At 44.2% G+C, this 16,024-nt stretch overlaps 1 protein-coding gene across 2 annotated transcripts in view; it reads right to left on the reverse strand.

Moving 5' to 3' along the window:
* The window catches only part of EPHA4 (EPH receptor A4), a 142,287-nt gene that overhangs the window by 46,813 nt on the left and 79,450 nt on the right, over positions 1–16,024 (reverse strand). For both annotated transcript variants that reach the window (XM_041737404.1, XM_041737405.1), the window contains exon 5: positions 13,790–14,128. In XM_041737404.1, the coding sequence (XP_041593338.1) occupies positions 13,790–14,128 (339 nt within the window). The remainder of the gene's footprint in view (positions 1–13,789; positions 14,129–16,024) is intronic.

Consider the following 16,024-nt stretch of genomic DNA (forward strand, 5'->3'; position numbering starts at 1 on the left):
ATGTTTCTACATTTACAGGCAGAAATGCTTAAAAGCCTGCTCCAGAAACTGACCAATAAGAAGCCTTGTTTCTTACTTTATATCAGATGCTTGCTGATTTCTTACCCCCGAAAAGCCTTTCAGAAAGAGGGAAAAATTCTCTAAAATTTTGCTAAAAGAGGTTGTCTGTTTCAATAAATAGATCCACTGTGACTGTTGTCATCTTGACTTTTTAAGTGTGATAACTAATTCAGGAGTGTGGCTTTGCCACTTGCTACAGGGACATCCAAATTATCTGTGGAGTTAGAAATAAAAAAAAAAAAAAAGCCATTAGAGAAACCTAGGACACTTCAGAGAGCAAACTACTAATACTACTAGTATTAATTAGCACTGCTCCTCCTAATACTAGTGCTAATAATATTAATACTATTTGGCCTCCAAGTCAGGCCAAATTACCCACCAAGTCATAGCCCTGAGTGAGACTGAGTAAATGGGAGCTTATTTTGGATCTAGAACTACAAAAGAGTATGTGCTTGATGAAGCTTTGGAATTCTGTGCAGAGACTTGATTTATGTTAATAAAGAAGTCTCAGAGATATTTCCCCACAACTGTCTTCATTTCACAAGAGGATTGTAAAGAGACATCAAATTCTCCATCAAAGAGTAGATCATCCATAGCATTTGTCATGAATGGGTGACCTGGTAATCAACCCTGAAACAAAGAAAAAATTAAAAAAATAAAAACAGATAGCATGCCTGATGTTATCACAGAGGCCCAGAATCCAATTTTCTTTTTTCTTCCTTACCTATAATCTTCATAGGGGAGCATCTAATCATCATAACACAAGATGAGAAGTCTCAACACATGAGACTCCTGTTAACTACAGAAGAGCAGCATTAGCCATTCTGAGTTACTGGAAATCTTTTGAAATTAGATTGCTTGCTTTTTTTTTTTTTTTTTTTTTTTTTTAATTTCCAAGGCTAATAGAACCCAGAAGAGGCAAGTACAATCTTTGCAAGATGCCATGATAGTGCCAGCTCAAGGCACTGAATTCTTTGGCTTTCAATGAGTCTGAATATATCATGACTAACTCCTTCCCCATTGCTGTCTCAGTGACAGGCCACTGTCTTCCAAATTGAAGGAATAGGAAGTCAATTAGTGTCACTTATGATGTGAACACCTGTCGACTAAGACCTGGACTGAGACCAATTTCATTACCATAGGCACTCACTGGCTGCCAGATGGCCAGGCCTTGGACCACTTATGATATAGTCCAGATTCAAGGAGGTGACCTAAAGACAGAAAGGTCTAGAGTCCCATTAGTCATCTCCTGAGGCATCCAATTCCCCCATCACATATGCAATTGCAACAGGATACCTATTTTTCCTAATGATCACTTAAAAAAGACCACAGGAGCTGCTCAAAGAAAGGTTGTGGAGACCAGAAATTGAGGATATTAGTTTCTTAAATGATGAGCATTTTTACGAGCCATTGTCATTTTTAAATCTGAAACTCCATTCTATTAACTCAACTTTCATTCTCTTATTACATTTAAAACACATGTACAGAGTAGAAAAAAACAGAAATGGGGGATCCCTGGGTGGCTCAGCGGTTTGGCGCCTGCCTTCGGACCCAGAGCATGATCCTGGAGACCTGGGATTGAGTCCCACATAGGGCTCCCTGCAGGGAGCATGCTTGCCCTCTGCCTGCATCTCTGCCTCTGTGTGTGTGTGTGTGTGTGTCTCATGAATAAATAAATAAAATCTTTATAAAAAAACAGAAATGAAAAATATCAGGCAAAGAATAAAGTGGAGCATGAAATTACGGGCTACAGATCGTCACTGACAGGGTAAGACAGATAGGCAGAGGATCCATTTCAATACAATGCTTGTTGCAAATCTATGTATACTATGCTACTTGGAGTTTTCCCAAGTCCAAATGTTGCTTGGCTTAAACAATAGCAAAAGGCTGAGAAATGATGGTCATGGATGGTAGAGTGTTGCAGGTGGAAGAGAGAGAGGGAGGAGAGAGAGAGAAAGAGAACTGGGAAGAAGACCAGTACTGAGACTGTCCCTTGTATTCCAAGCTGGTTTCACTACCTGGAAGTCTGGGAAGGTTCTGGCCACAGGGAAGTCAAATATTCAAGGGACAATATCTATGAGCCATAGAACGAATGCTAAGGAGCTGGTTGTTGGTTATACCTAAGGAAGCCTTCGTGCTACGTGGAACCAAATCTTTCCCTCCCAGTTTCCTGCTTGCTATGGAGACAAGCACAGAGTGACGGGGAAGTGGAGAGAAGTGATAGAGACCTTTGGGTTAAATTACAACCAGCACATTTTGAAAATGCTTCATATACAAATGGTCACCACATGCTATGCTCTCAAAAATGTGGCCATGAAATGATATTCTTGAAGCTCTCCTAGTTGAAACTCTATCTTTTTGGCAATTGTCATAAAAGCTATGATCGAGGTTAGGGAAAAGAGCATAATTTATGAGAAGGAATTTTAACCTTGGGAATTTGCAACCATAGAATTAATTTTTTTTAAATATTGGGGTATCAGCCAGAAACTAAATGTACGTGCCAGATAGTTTAAACTCCTACAGGCATTATAAGCCAGAAGCTGAAACAACCGAGCTATTAAATTTTAAAATGTTATTAAGGCCAGTAGATGTCTCCAACTGGATCTGTGTTTGAAAGCCCAAGATAACTTTTGTAGTCATAAAGAGTAACAAAGGATGAATTAGGAAATCTATAATTGTTTGAGGACTTGAATTTTCTTTTTCTTTTCTTTTCTTCCTTTTCTTTTTGAACTAGGAGGTTCACAGCATCTCACTGGGGCCCCTCTTTAACACAACCTGCTGAAGTGTGAAATTCAGTATTACCGGCTCCACCCAGGAGTCAATCTGTAAATACCAGAAGGACCTCATTAGAACAACACATCGCCTAGAAATAGTCCCGCAGCATGATCTCCAAGAGAGCCATTGGAGCAGGGCTCCGGCACACTACAGGCAGTTAGTTTATGGAAGTATTTTGTGTGCATCCTGAAATAGGAGGGGAAGAAGAGCTGGAAAGAGAAAAAGCCATCATCCAAAGCACACATACGATGAAGGCTGTGCTCTTGAAGAGTTAACGGGGAGGTTTAAAGGGCTTCTCGTCTGCCATTCTTCCCCCAGACAATTCCCTTTGACATTACACAAAGATTCCTTAAATATATCACCAGCCTCCCAGAGCCACACCTGAATCAGATGACTACTCGGCACTGGTGTCTGCAATGAGGGCAGTGAACACAATTTATGCTTTTTAAGTTCTATGACCTGTGCTCTGATTACAAGACACTAATTTTCCTAGGCTGACCTTCTCCCATATTTGTATTCCCTGCTTTCAGTGGCAAACAAAGCAACAAGAATCCCCATTGTATATTGTAATGATAATCACACCCCTATTTGAAAATGGGGGAGAAATGAGATGATGTTAGCTTTAAGAATTCCCAGGCCTCCCAAAGCATCCTCCTAGAAAGATTCCCCAAATCATGCTCTCCTAGAGCCCTGTGGGATTCAGTGGGTTTCAGTGCAAATAACAGCTATACCAACAACTCTTAAGATCATCTGAAATTCTCAGATGAAAAAAAAAAAAAAGTCTTTGATTATCTTAAAAAGTGGAAGGGACACTTGATTAAGTGGTCAGCTAGTTGCATATTCGAAATCCCTGGCCCGTCTATATGTGCCACCCCGGCGTTGATAAAGGAACACGGAGGAAGCTGTGCTCTCTTGCCCATCTTTACACTTTCTCTGCTCAAAATACACACTTATTATGTTAAAAAAAAAATTAGGGTTGATTCAAGAGGCAGATTTACAGCTTGCAGTATGTTATCTAGACAACAGCAACTCTCCAGGGAGCCACTGTGAGCCTGTCCCTCTCAGGATTTGTGCTAATAATGGATGGCTCTTACCCAAGCTCTTTATATACAGTGAACCTGTTGGTGGCAGGTCCCTATTTAATACCCACTGAGAAGTTGAAGCTACATATCTGTCTTGCTTGTATGCACATGTCACCATCCAAAGGTTCCGGGATAAGGATTTTTTTAAAAGTCAGCAACCCCAGAACCGTCCTTCAAGAGGCCTTTTTGATAGTGAGGACCAAACCACCTGAGAAATTCATATATGGAGGTTCTCACTGGAAGGTGCCAGGCAAAAAAGGAGTGGCCCCCTCTTCCCTTCTTCCCTTTCCCTCTCCTTGCAAGAAGCGATTGCAAAATAGAATATGTGTTTCAGATCGTTGTCATTTTACCCATAAGATATTTTAGATAGATCGTGGTTTGGAAAGTAGCCCTTGTGCTTTGTCATCAAATGAAATAACAAAACAAAACAAAACAAAATTAAATAAGATAAAATAGATTTTAAAAGATGATTTAGGAGAGTCACAAGGAGTTCCTTTAGAACAAGCTCTCCAATTTATCAGAATAGAGAAAGAAGGAATTTAATGTAGGATTTGTTTCTTCAGCTCTGTGCCTGAATTGCCAGCATGTTGCTGACCGTTCAGCCACATTCCCATAGCGCTCTGGGTACCAACCTTCACATGGGAGACAATCATGAGTGACATTTTCCAATGAAGCCACAGTGTTCACTAGGCAGGTGACCACACGATGTCTGGTACCACCCTTCTTTCCTGTGACTGTCGTTCTGGGGCAGCCTACGGAATCTTTTTCATTCTTCAGTCACAGACAGAGGAGGACAGTATGCCTGTGTGTGTGTGCGTGTGTGCGTGTGTGCGTTGGGGGCGAAAGGTGGACGCTGGGGAAGATCTTAAAAGAGCTATTTTTAATACTGATGGATAGAGCTTAGGTTTGTTTATCGTGACAAACCAAAATATAAAACCTAAAAAAAAAAAAAAAATCCTCACTAGTCTTTACCTGCAGACAACATATGGAATATATGGAATGCCCTCTTACTGTATGCCCCACAGGACAACAGCACGCAGGTGCTGACGTGCGGAGAAGGCTCCATACGGTGGGGAGGACATGGACACGCATTTTAATGAGTCCCTGTAGATTGAAGATCTCTCAATGCAGGATTAGTCCTGCAGCACGGCTCTTGGTTTTCCTGGTGCTTAAAGGAAAAAAAAACTCTTTAAGGACATTAGTAGGGGGTTAATAGGAGGTTTGATAAAGTTTCTCTGGATCGTTTTATTAATGCTCAATGCAAACTATCTCCAGAGTCTTTCTTGGCTCCTCTGAGGAGGTAGTCATTATTTTAGCCAGTTGGAGTGATAACTAGTCAAGATAGAAGCCCATCGAAGAGCTTCCCTAGTCCTGCACTGTTCATTTCTCATCTCAGCCAGGCACTTATTTTTCAAATCTCTTGATGGCTTCTCCAGGGGGTGCAAAGTCAGTGTTAGTGTTTGAAGTAAGGAGCACAGCACTGAGAAATGAAAAGCAAATCAGAAATAGATTGTCAAGTGTTTGGGGTGAACGCTGGTGAGTGAATTTCCTTTCACACACACACACACACACACACACACACACGCACACACTCAGTGCATTTGAATATGTACATTATATAAGAGCGAAGGGTTAGGGTGGAAAAAAAAAGTGTCCTCAGTCTTGGGTGTAAACAAAACTTTCATTTTCTTAGATGGAAAAACAGTTGACTATTGAACAGCATTGGTTTGACCCAGGCAGGTTCGCTTCTATGTGGGTGGTTTCCTACTCAGTAGGATCTTCTCTTCCCTAGGAATCCCGTAATAGCATTTACTTGTCCGGAGCTTACGTAAGAATGCAGTACGTATTACACACAACATACAGAATATGTGGGAATCGATTTTTTACGTCGTTGGTAAGGCTTCTGGTCAACAGTAGGCAATTCGTGGTTAAGCGCTGGGGAAGCCAAAGTGCTACGTGGATTTGTGACAGTTTAGGGTGCGTGCCCTTAACCCCGGCCTTGTTCCAGGGTCAACTGTATAAACATCTTTTTAAAAACGCAACTCAATTTATTCCTCTACACAATAATTACTAGTAGGCTCTATGCACACACTCTTGGTCTACGTTGCTCAGTCAGCCTTAAAGCTGGATAATTTCATAGGTTCTTCTATTTTTTCTCCTCGTCAGGACTTGCGGCACCCACCCTGAATACGAATTCATGGGCTCCAGTGCTGCACACAAGAGGCTGTGTACCCTTGTACATCTCCCAGTTTATTTTATTCTAATTCTATCATGTGCGTATGCTTAATAATTACAGAGGTGGCAACAATATTCAATAGACGTGAAATGATGCATAACGTTAGAATCAAGAGACTATTCCCTTTTTTAAGACAAAAAAAGAACTGTACGCGTATTTTCTAAATGTACATTTCCTAGGCATTATGGACTAAACCGGGAGCCCATGGCTGGATCAGGGCTGTTAATGAGAAAACCGCAGCCTGGCTTCTCTGAAGCCCATTGTGTGCTCCTTTGGGCCTATAATTACTCAGACACAGAAAGGACTCTCCAAACAGCTTCCACTTAGAGGTACTAATGATCACATCCCAACCACTGGGGATGCGCGGACAACCTCCCAACAAAATCTCTCGACGTGATCACCCTACAATTTGTTTAAAGCATTTTGAAATGTGTTTTTAAAAAGATCTCCGACTCACATCCAACCAACTAGTTTCATCGTGTGTTTTTCCTTTAGCTTTCTTGGAAGTAAGAAAAACACAACATGATTTACTTGAGATCAAAGGCAAACGAGAAATCATCTCGGTGAGATGACGATGTCGGAGAGCAGCGCATATGATTATTTAAGAGGAAAATCGCTGCCAGCATCCAGCAAGCCTACAGCACTGCTCAGAGTGCATGTTTTCAAGAGAACCAAATGCCACCTTATCAGAACATTCAAGCATGTTCCACGTTATACATTTAAACCTGAGTATCACCGGGGAAAGATCTGTGGTACGAGACGGCGGAGACATGCTTGGAATTCTGCTTGATTCCCTGAAATCGTGTTTACGTAGCCAAAACCTCTAGAAGAGAAGGTGTCTTGCCAAATATTAAGACTGTTTCGAATGTGAGATGAACCCCAAATGGGAACCCCAAATGGGAAACGACACCAGCAGCTCAACATCTTTCCAACCTCCTTCCTACACTCACGTTCTTTCCCAGCAGAGCAGGGCTCCGCAAGCCTTTTCCACAAGGAGCAAGACGGTTAATATGTTCGCTGTGCAGGACCTTCGGTCGCTGAGCTACTCAGCTCTGCTACTGTCCCGTGAAAGCGGTCTCAGGTGACACACCAATGAATGAGTGGGGCTTCGCTGCTGGAAAACTTCTCTACGGACACTGAAGATGGAATTTTATATAGTTTCCAAATGTTGCAAAATATTATTCTTCTTGGGGTTATTTTCAACCCTTTTGAAATAGAGGAACCATTCTTAGTGGGTTGCACACCACCTGGTAGAGGGCCGAGATGTGGCTCCAGGTTCTAGGGTGCGAACCTCTGTCAAGTCAGATGTTTGTGCTTTAAAAGTTATCAGCAGAGCCCCCCGTCCGCCACTTCCCTTCCCTTTAAGCTTACAGGAAAGCCTCAGTTCTGGTCACCTCTTATTTGGACTAATATTCCATTACCATTCTCAAAATCTCCAGGACTGTGCTTTCTGCCCGCTAATTTGATCACAAACCACACTTGAGGCCACTCTGGTGCTGCCGGTCACACTTAACTCTGGTTGGGATCACTCCAGGGTGACCCTGCTCTTCAAGGAGTTTCACACCGGGCCCAACAGGACCTCCTGACATCGCTCCCTTCTTTCTGTTCCTCTCTACCCTGAGGAATAATTACGCGATAGCCCCACTGCCTGACAAGTGCACTCATTTCCATCTGGTCAGAGGCAGAATTACACACACTGAAGCTAAAGAAGTTTGTACAAAACAGAGGATCATAGGGGAAGAGAGGGAAAAATAAAACAAGATGAAATCAGAGAGGGAGACAAATTGTAAGAGAACCGTAATCATAAGAGACAAACTGAGGGTCGCTGGAGAGGAGTGGGGGGGAGGATGGGGTAACTGGGGTGACAGGCATGAAGGAGGGCACGCGATGGGATGAGCACCAGGTGTTCTATCAGACTGATCAATCCTGATTTCTACCTCTGAAACCAGTAATACATTCTATGGGAATTAACTGAATTTAAATAAAATTTTAAACATGAAGAAGTGTGCGCAAGCCCTTTCGGAAGCTCTCTTCTTCATTTGATACTGGCAATTTTGTTGGATTTTTTGTTTTTTTTTTTGATTTTTTGAAATCACAAAAACTGTCTAAGCTCAGACCCCACAGAATCTGGTGCCACCATGCCTAGAGCACATTACCTAACTCAATTGCTCTAAGATGTTTCCCTTTCTCCCACCATCTCCGTGAGGCTTTCCTCTTACCATGTAGAAGACAGGTAGCAATTATACCCAGTGGGGATGAGAATTCCCACTGTTCTCCATTATCCTACTCAAATAACATAATATGTCTAATTAAAAGATGACAGAGAGAGAAAGAATGGGAACTTACCAGTTGAGTAATAAAAGACAGTCTGCCTCCTGCACTTGGTTATTTTCTTTTCTCTACTCATTATTTTGGTTTTATTGAATTTATCACTACTCAAGAAAGAGTCTGCCGATTGTTTTTATTATAAATAAGTGTGGTGATAAACAGGTATTGGGTATCTACTACGGATTGTGCGGTAGCATTCCACTGACATACCCAATCTTCTTGTCCATCCTAGAGAACAGGGCCGGTCTAACAAGCAGCACCATTTCGTGTGATGGCAAAGCAACTGGGATTCTTCGCCTGAGGTCCCAAAGGGCCCTTTATAGCCTGCTATCCTCTATGATCAGTGTTGGGAGCAGTATGGGGCAGCGGAACCGAGCAAGGGCAGGACAGTGATGGAACACTTGGAAGGTCAGCCTTTCTACAAAGTCATGAAATCTGTTTTTTTCAAACATATCACTAGAGTGGAGTTTCTCAATCTTGGCATGAGGGCCATCTCAACCAGATGATTCTTTGTTGTGGGGGAGTGTCCCGTGCACGACAGGATGTTTAGCAGCCTCCCTGGCTTTCACCCACTGGATGTAATAGTGCTCCCAGCTGAGAAAACCAAAAGTATCTCCAGACATTGCCAAATGTCCAAGGAGGCAGGCTGAACAACAATACCAGCGATGCAGCTAGCTTCCTATTTCGCGTGGGTAGGTGTGGGTTTGGAGGGGCAGAAAGGAGGCAGGATTCGAATGCCTTCTGCTTATTCTGCAGGAGCACTTATTGGGATTTTTCCCATCCTTGAGGTTGCCGTCAGAACCCATTTCTGAACACCCTGTGGAAATAAGCCCCACTTCCTCATGCTCATAGCTCACGACTTTCTTCTTGGAATTACAGACACTTAGAATTAGAAAAGATCTTAGAGATCCACTAGGTTCAAATGATTATATAAACCACCAATTCTCTGAACCCCTCCAAACTCAGTCTGTTGCACATGTTTGTCACCAGGACCCTGCAGTGGTGCCAGAGAGGCCACCAGATGCCATTTCATTGTCAGGTATCTATCATCGTATCTCATGCAAAAAAAAATTGAAAGTGTGATCATTGGGGGGGGCCTGGCGGCTCAGCAGGTAGAGCATGTGACTCTTTTCATGTTTTAAGATTTTATGTATTTATTCATGAGAGACACAGAGAGAGGCAGAGACACAGGCAGAGGGAGAAGCAGGCTCCATGAGAGGAGCCCGAGGTGGGACTCGGTCCCAGGATCCCGGGGTCACGCCCTGAGCCGAAGGCAGATGCTCCACCCCTGAGCCACCCGGGTGCCCCAGAGCATGTGACTCTTGCTCTAGGGGCTGTGAGTTTGAGCCCCTCGTTGGGTGTGGAGTTCACATCCATCCATGTGTAATCATCCCAGGTGCACTTCAGGGTTAGAAGAGAACACGACCCCCCCTGACAGTTCATAAAGATTTAAAACAAACAATGTCGAGTATGCTTGGGCCCCAGAGCTGGAGGACAGGGGTGAAGGACTTGGCAGTGGGGTGGGGGGGGACACTGGGCAAACGGCCTCTGTGATAGTAAGGTCTACTGCTCAGCTGCCATCTCAGCATTGTTAGCAAAACTATTCACGGTTCTGTTCCTTGGCCAGCAAAACCGTGTTCCATTTATACAGCATTTGTGTGTCCCAGTGACACAGCCTGTATTCATTTGCCCGAGATGGTCCACTTAAGTAAAAGTAAACCAAAGGAAAGCCATTTAGAAACAAATCACCCAGCAGTCTGCTTATTCATTTTTCATAAACGCCAGAACCATCTCCTCCTAAACAAAAAACACAACAGTTGCGGAGGAGGTAGATGGGGGAGGGGAAGCACAAGTTTTCAGGAGGAGCCTCACTGTGTCCATTTGGATGGTGATGCAGGAGAGCGACAGTGTGGGGACGCGCTGCCTTTTCCCTGCCTGCCACTCTCCTGCAGGGTGACCTGCTGCTCCTTCACGCTCTTGGGAGCGACGTGAGGCACGGGGGTGGGGGTGGGAGCGGTCCTGGACCCCCTCTGCTCTGCACCCTGGCCCACCTGCCCAGGGGGGGTGGCTTCGGGACGACAGGCCTGTCCTCGCAGGGAGGCCACAGTCCGCCAGCTGAGTTCCACCGTCTTTGGGTGACACCAGGCAAGTGTCATTCACCCAGCCCTTCTGGCCACAGGAATAAAGCTTCCATCCTTCAATCAGACAGTCAGCAATAAAGCTGACATCCTGAGTTCCCTTTGTCCTGGCTCCAGTGTCAAAGTGTCAATTGGGTTTGAACTCAATTGGGGAGGGGAGGAAAAGCGCCTTATTTACCCCTTAAGACCTCCGCAAGTAGATTTGGGTTCGAATGGCTTAAATAACTACGTGAGAACACGGGCCCATTCACACCACATTCCACAACTGAAATGATCAAAGCCTCGTCAACCATCCATTTCCGCGCCCAGACACTCGAGGTCTGGTTTCCCCATGGGGAGAGAACACCAACCTGAATACACGGATGCCACTAATTATCTGATGATTGTAAAAGAAAGCAACTTTGTCCTTTCAGGAGCAGGGAGGGTGCTTCCCGGTTTCAGGTGCTGGCCCAGACATTAGCTTGGGTGAGTCAGGTCACCTTCAGGAACCCGTCCAGCCGTGAGCGTCTCAGAGGTGGTGGTGATAAAACCAGGGATCCCAGGAGGGTTTGTGTCTCTTGGTTTAATAAGTTACTGAGGGAAAGAACCCTACGGAACCAGGGCAAAACCAGAGGGCCAGGAAACTGTGGCTCTCAGGTGGTAACGCTGACATCCATTCCCCCTAGGTAGTCCCTCCAGAGTCCCCCGTCTTTGCCTACTGAGGTCCCTAAGGAATTCAGTTTAATGCCGTGATAGGAACGAAGGCAGTTAGAACATAATTGTGGGTATGTAAATAAATATGGGTAGGGGAGCTTTGATAGAGTTTATGGTTGCCACATTCACCCAGAATTTTGGCCTCCACTATTAATTTGCCCCACCAGGAGGAAAGGGTTTGTTCATCAAAGATAAACTACTCTGCTGATACTGAATTAGTTGAACCCCGAATCATGGTAGGATAATGAGGCAGCGCCGCGCGCATATGCAACCCTCTGCTAAGAGGAAGCTTTCCGGCCGGCCACCTAGGAGGTCTCCTTGTTGAAAGATTTATTTTTAATTTTGAACAGCTTCCCAGCATTACCCTTCATGAAAATTAAAATAGGGAGCTGGAATTTGTCCTGTTCAGCAAACCTCCTGGCAGGATCCCTCGCCATGGCTGAGAAAACCTCATTGTGTCAGAGGAATTCCCCTGTCCACCTTTCTGTTAGATCTAGAAGAGTTACAATACAAATTTCAATAAAACTTGGTCTCCTCCACCCCCCACCCTGCCTCTCTCAGAAGGCTTTTGCACATTTTCTTCTTTTGGAGGATTCTGTCTTTTTTTGTGCTCCTTGGGCCTTCTGGCCTGGGAGGAGCAGACATAATGCCTCGGCTCGAATCCTTGGATATGGAGAGTCATCGCTGTCGCCCCCCCCCCCCAAATCGGTGGGCGCCAAGCCTGTCCTCAGCCTGTCTCCCAGAGGCCATTCTCTGCCAAAGAGAATGACTTCACCTTGTACAGCTGAAGCCTCTTCCTACTTTTAAATCAGTTAAGAAAACGAAGTAGGGATGTGTTGGGGGGTAAGTACATCAGGCTGAACATAAGAATATTGATTGAATCATAAACCAGACTCCCCCGAGAGGGCAGAGAGGTTGGCTCCGCTCTAACTCAGAGATACTAGTAGCACCCACCCGCTCCCCGAGATCTATGGGCTATATTTCCGAAAAAGAACTAATAAAAGGCTGGGCCAAGACAGAGTACTTGTGATGCTATCAAAAGCTCCTAAATCATACCAGTCTTTGTAGAAAAATAAGACCGATTCCCACCAGCAGCGTTCACCGCCCAAAAGTGCGGAAATAAGAGACAAAAGCGTAACCAGATGATCTGTTCACACCACATATTTTCAAAGGCTGGTCGCATTTGTAGAGTCAAGGCCGCCTTCCGGTAGCATTTGCCATTCTAGCTCCAGTTTAAAACCTTGCCCGAGTCGTAACTTCGTATTTATTAGAGAGAGTTCAGGGCAAAGCGGAAAAATAATGACGTTGGATTGGGACACTGGAATACTTTGCACTATAGGATCAATTAATACAGACATATTTAACTACGAAGTGCACTTACTGAGACATTCATTTAAGAGAGAAGTGCAGTGAGAGGGGATGGGACGGCTGGGCAATTTATAATCCCTTTCCGGCGAAGTTTGTTGTTCTTAAGAGCCTCATGAAAGAACAAACCACAGTTCTTTTCTTCTGCGCCCCCCCGCCCCTTAACTCACCAGAAATAAATAATGGGGAGCCAGCAATGTGAAGCAGGTGGCAGAGATCCAGGATGGAAAACGAGCACGAGAGAAAGCCTAGAAACGTTTTCAGGGGAAGAGATGGGAGTGAGGGGCGCAGGAGCTGGAGCCTTGAAATACAGATTCCCATCTGCACTTCGAAACACCCGACATTCAAGACTTGGTAACGGTTCTGCGATTCACTCAGCAGAAACTCTTCATGACCAGAGAACGTTTCAAGTCTATGGAATTAGAAGAGGAAAGTGATCCCCGAAATGGATCCTCCCCCATGTGCCAGTTGTGGATTCAACTATGGAAGTGGCTGTAAAACGAGTAAGCGTTTTCAGGAAAATGTTGTCAAACCACACAGAGCGCCCATGAAACTATTCAACTGTTCACGGATTTACAGGATGGTTCTAGAAGAGGTCCGTATAAATTTTTTAAATTCTAAAATACCAAACAAGATCAAAACTACAGCCACCAATGCTTCTGCTGGAAAAGGCAGCAAAGGTCCATACAGCAGTCTGCACTGATAAAAATCTATTTTAGAATCCAAAATAAGCCAACAAATGCTCTGATGTCCAACCATAGACCCTGTGATTAAAATGGCTGATAGGACTCCCTTACGAGGGAAGTCCAACATGCAGCGACTCAGCTCCCTACACTGTCATCTCCTTGCAATCAGGCACCGTCTCTTAATCTCATTTAATCATCACCACTTAGTATAGGTCATGCTTTGCAGTTGAGGTCCAAAAAAATATTTGCTGAACGAATGAACATTCTTCTAAGCATCTTCTGTATTACAAAGCAGCTCACAGATTTATAATTAGATCCATGTGGTTGTACTTCAGTTGTAGAACGTTAATATCATTCATGGACAGCAACATAAACCCCTTCTCTATATTTATTACTATCATATAATAAAGTAGATCCGATTCCTACCTGCTTGGTTGGTCGTCACAGTGACGGACACTGATTGGTCTGGGCTGGGGTTGTACTTGGACACTCCATTCACCGCCCAGATTTCGAAGGTGTAATTGGTGTGAGCCAGGAGGTCAGTGATGGAAACTTTGGTGGTCTTCAGGCCATTCTGCTGTGGGGTATAGTGGACCCCACTTCCACAGGGTCGGCACTTGCTGGAATCACCAGCTCCACATTTCTTGCACACCACGTTGTAGGAAATATCCTGGCGGCCACCTGTGTTCTGGGGACTGCTCCATTCCAAATTCACCGAAGTCTCGTTGACATTTGAAATCAGGTTGAGGGGAGCAGACGGTGGGCCTAGAAAAAGAAAAAAAAAAAAACACACACACATACATTATCACACCAAGAACTTAAGCTATCCTTTTGGAATGTCTCAGAGTTTATATTATTCTCTGGAGCTCCAGGAAGTAAGGTGGGCCCATGTGGCAAAGAAAGCAGAAAGCAAATCGAGCCAGCAGAACAGATCTTGTAAAAGAACAATATGAAGGAAGGCTGCCTGTATGTCATTCTCAGTCCTGTGTGAACAACAGGAGCACTGATTGCCACCGGGTGATGTCGTGCATCTCTACATCAAATGGGTTTCGAGTGCAGGCTTCTCTTTGAAGCAGCAGGAAAATACCAGAACTTATCTAGTTTTTATCTCATCATCTGAAAACAGGCATATGAATGTGATTCTAGTTCCCAGGGCTATTGTGGGACTCTGGTAAAGTAATAGTTATGTACCACTTTTGAAGATGAATCACGGCTTCTAAGCACAGCATGTCCTCAAGATGGAATAAAATTAACTGAATTGTATAGATATGCCTCTTCGGGTCAACACAGCAGTTGAAAAATCAGGTCTTTACAGGTAATTAGTAGGAACTGGTGAGACCTGGTTGCAGAGATGTCAAAGGTAGAGTTGTTGGGAGAGCCCAACTTGAGGCGGAGATTGTGCAAAGGCTCTCAGGCCCCGCGTCCTGCCTTCAGCTACCCCAGGCTGCACCAGGCCCTTTTAAGCATACTCATTCCCACCAACATCAAAGAGTTTATGAAACACGAATGGTGGTGGTGGCTGTTTTGAAAGAGAACAACTGACTGCAAGCAACATTGTGGTTGGTTTTAAAGATAGTAATAAAAAAAAAAAAAACAAGACCAGAGAGCCATGCTGAATCCTCTTGCTCCTTGCTATAGATTTGTCTTCACATACCAAGAAGTTCTAACACAAGCTGCCTCTAAGGAGAAGAAATCGGGTTGGGAGAAAGGAGGGTTAGGTCTGAGCCACTTCCAAGACACCTGCTCCCTTTGATGAAAAATACCTACTCAGTGGAATGCCCGGAAAGCCCTCTCTTTTTCCTTCCTCTTTCCCATTTTGGTCTTTCAAGAAAAAAATACGGTGTGTTTTAATGAAAATGTAGGCTTTCTTGCTCCCTGTATCTATTCTATTTCTAATTTATGTGCAGTGACTGCTTTGAGGGGAATGTTTTGTGCTCCCTAGGAAAGGGAAGCTAACTGGAGGCCTGTATAACCGGGAAGAAGCTTTAGCTAGTCAACCATAATGGAATGTGTTGTTCCAAAGTAGCCATTGAGAGAGAATTGAAAAGAGGTAACCCATTAATCAGGAGTCATACTCAATATTTATTACTTAGCTCCTGCTGATGAGTGACTTAAAGTATTTGGTAGTAACGCTGAACAAGGGTAATCCAGCCTCCGTTTCTCTTCATACAACTGACTTGAAGGCTCTCACAAAGCAGGCAGGTCCTCCCAATCTCCCCCTTACACGAATTACCAACAATCTCTCTTAATTTGGAGATCTGCTCCCCATCCAGTGTTGTAAAATGTGTGTTTAAAAGGAAGATTACCCCCCACAGACGTCTGCAGGAGGAAAACGCAAGTGTCTTTCTTGTTTAGGCTTCTAATTTACGGCTACGGTCCTTAACACATTGACTGGACCATAATAAAGATAAATAAATGGCTTCTGAATAAACGAACACAGTTATTTAAAATCACAGTGTCTTGGAGCCAGAGAGGATGTTAAAGATCATTCGGTTAAATCGCCTCATTGTGGGCACTGAGATCCAGTAAGTGGACCTGCTAATACTGAAACATGATGCAATTTAATTAGGGACTGAATCGGACTAAAACCCAGAAGTACCAACTCTCCCTCTGGGGGTTACCTCCACTCCCTTATGTGGCCCGCATTGAAGGTATAACAAC

This window comes from Vulpes lagopus, chromosome 22, assembly GCF_018345385.1.
Source record: "Vulpes lagopus strain Blue_001 chromosome 22, ASM1834538v1, whole genome shotgun sequence".
Lineage (NCBI taxonomy): Eukaryota > Metazoa > Chordata > Mammalia > Carnivora > Canidae > Vulpes > Vulpes lagopus.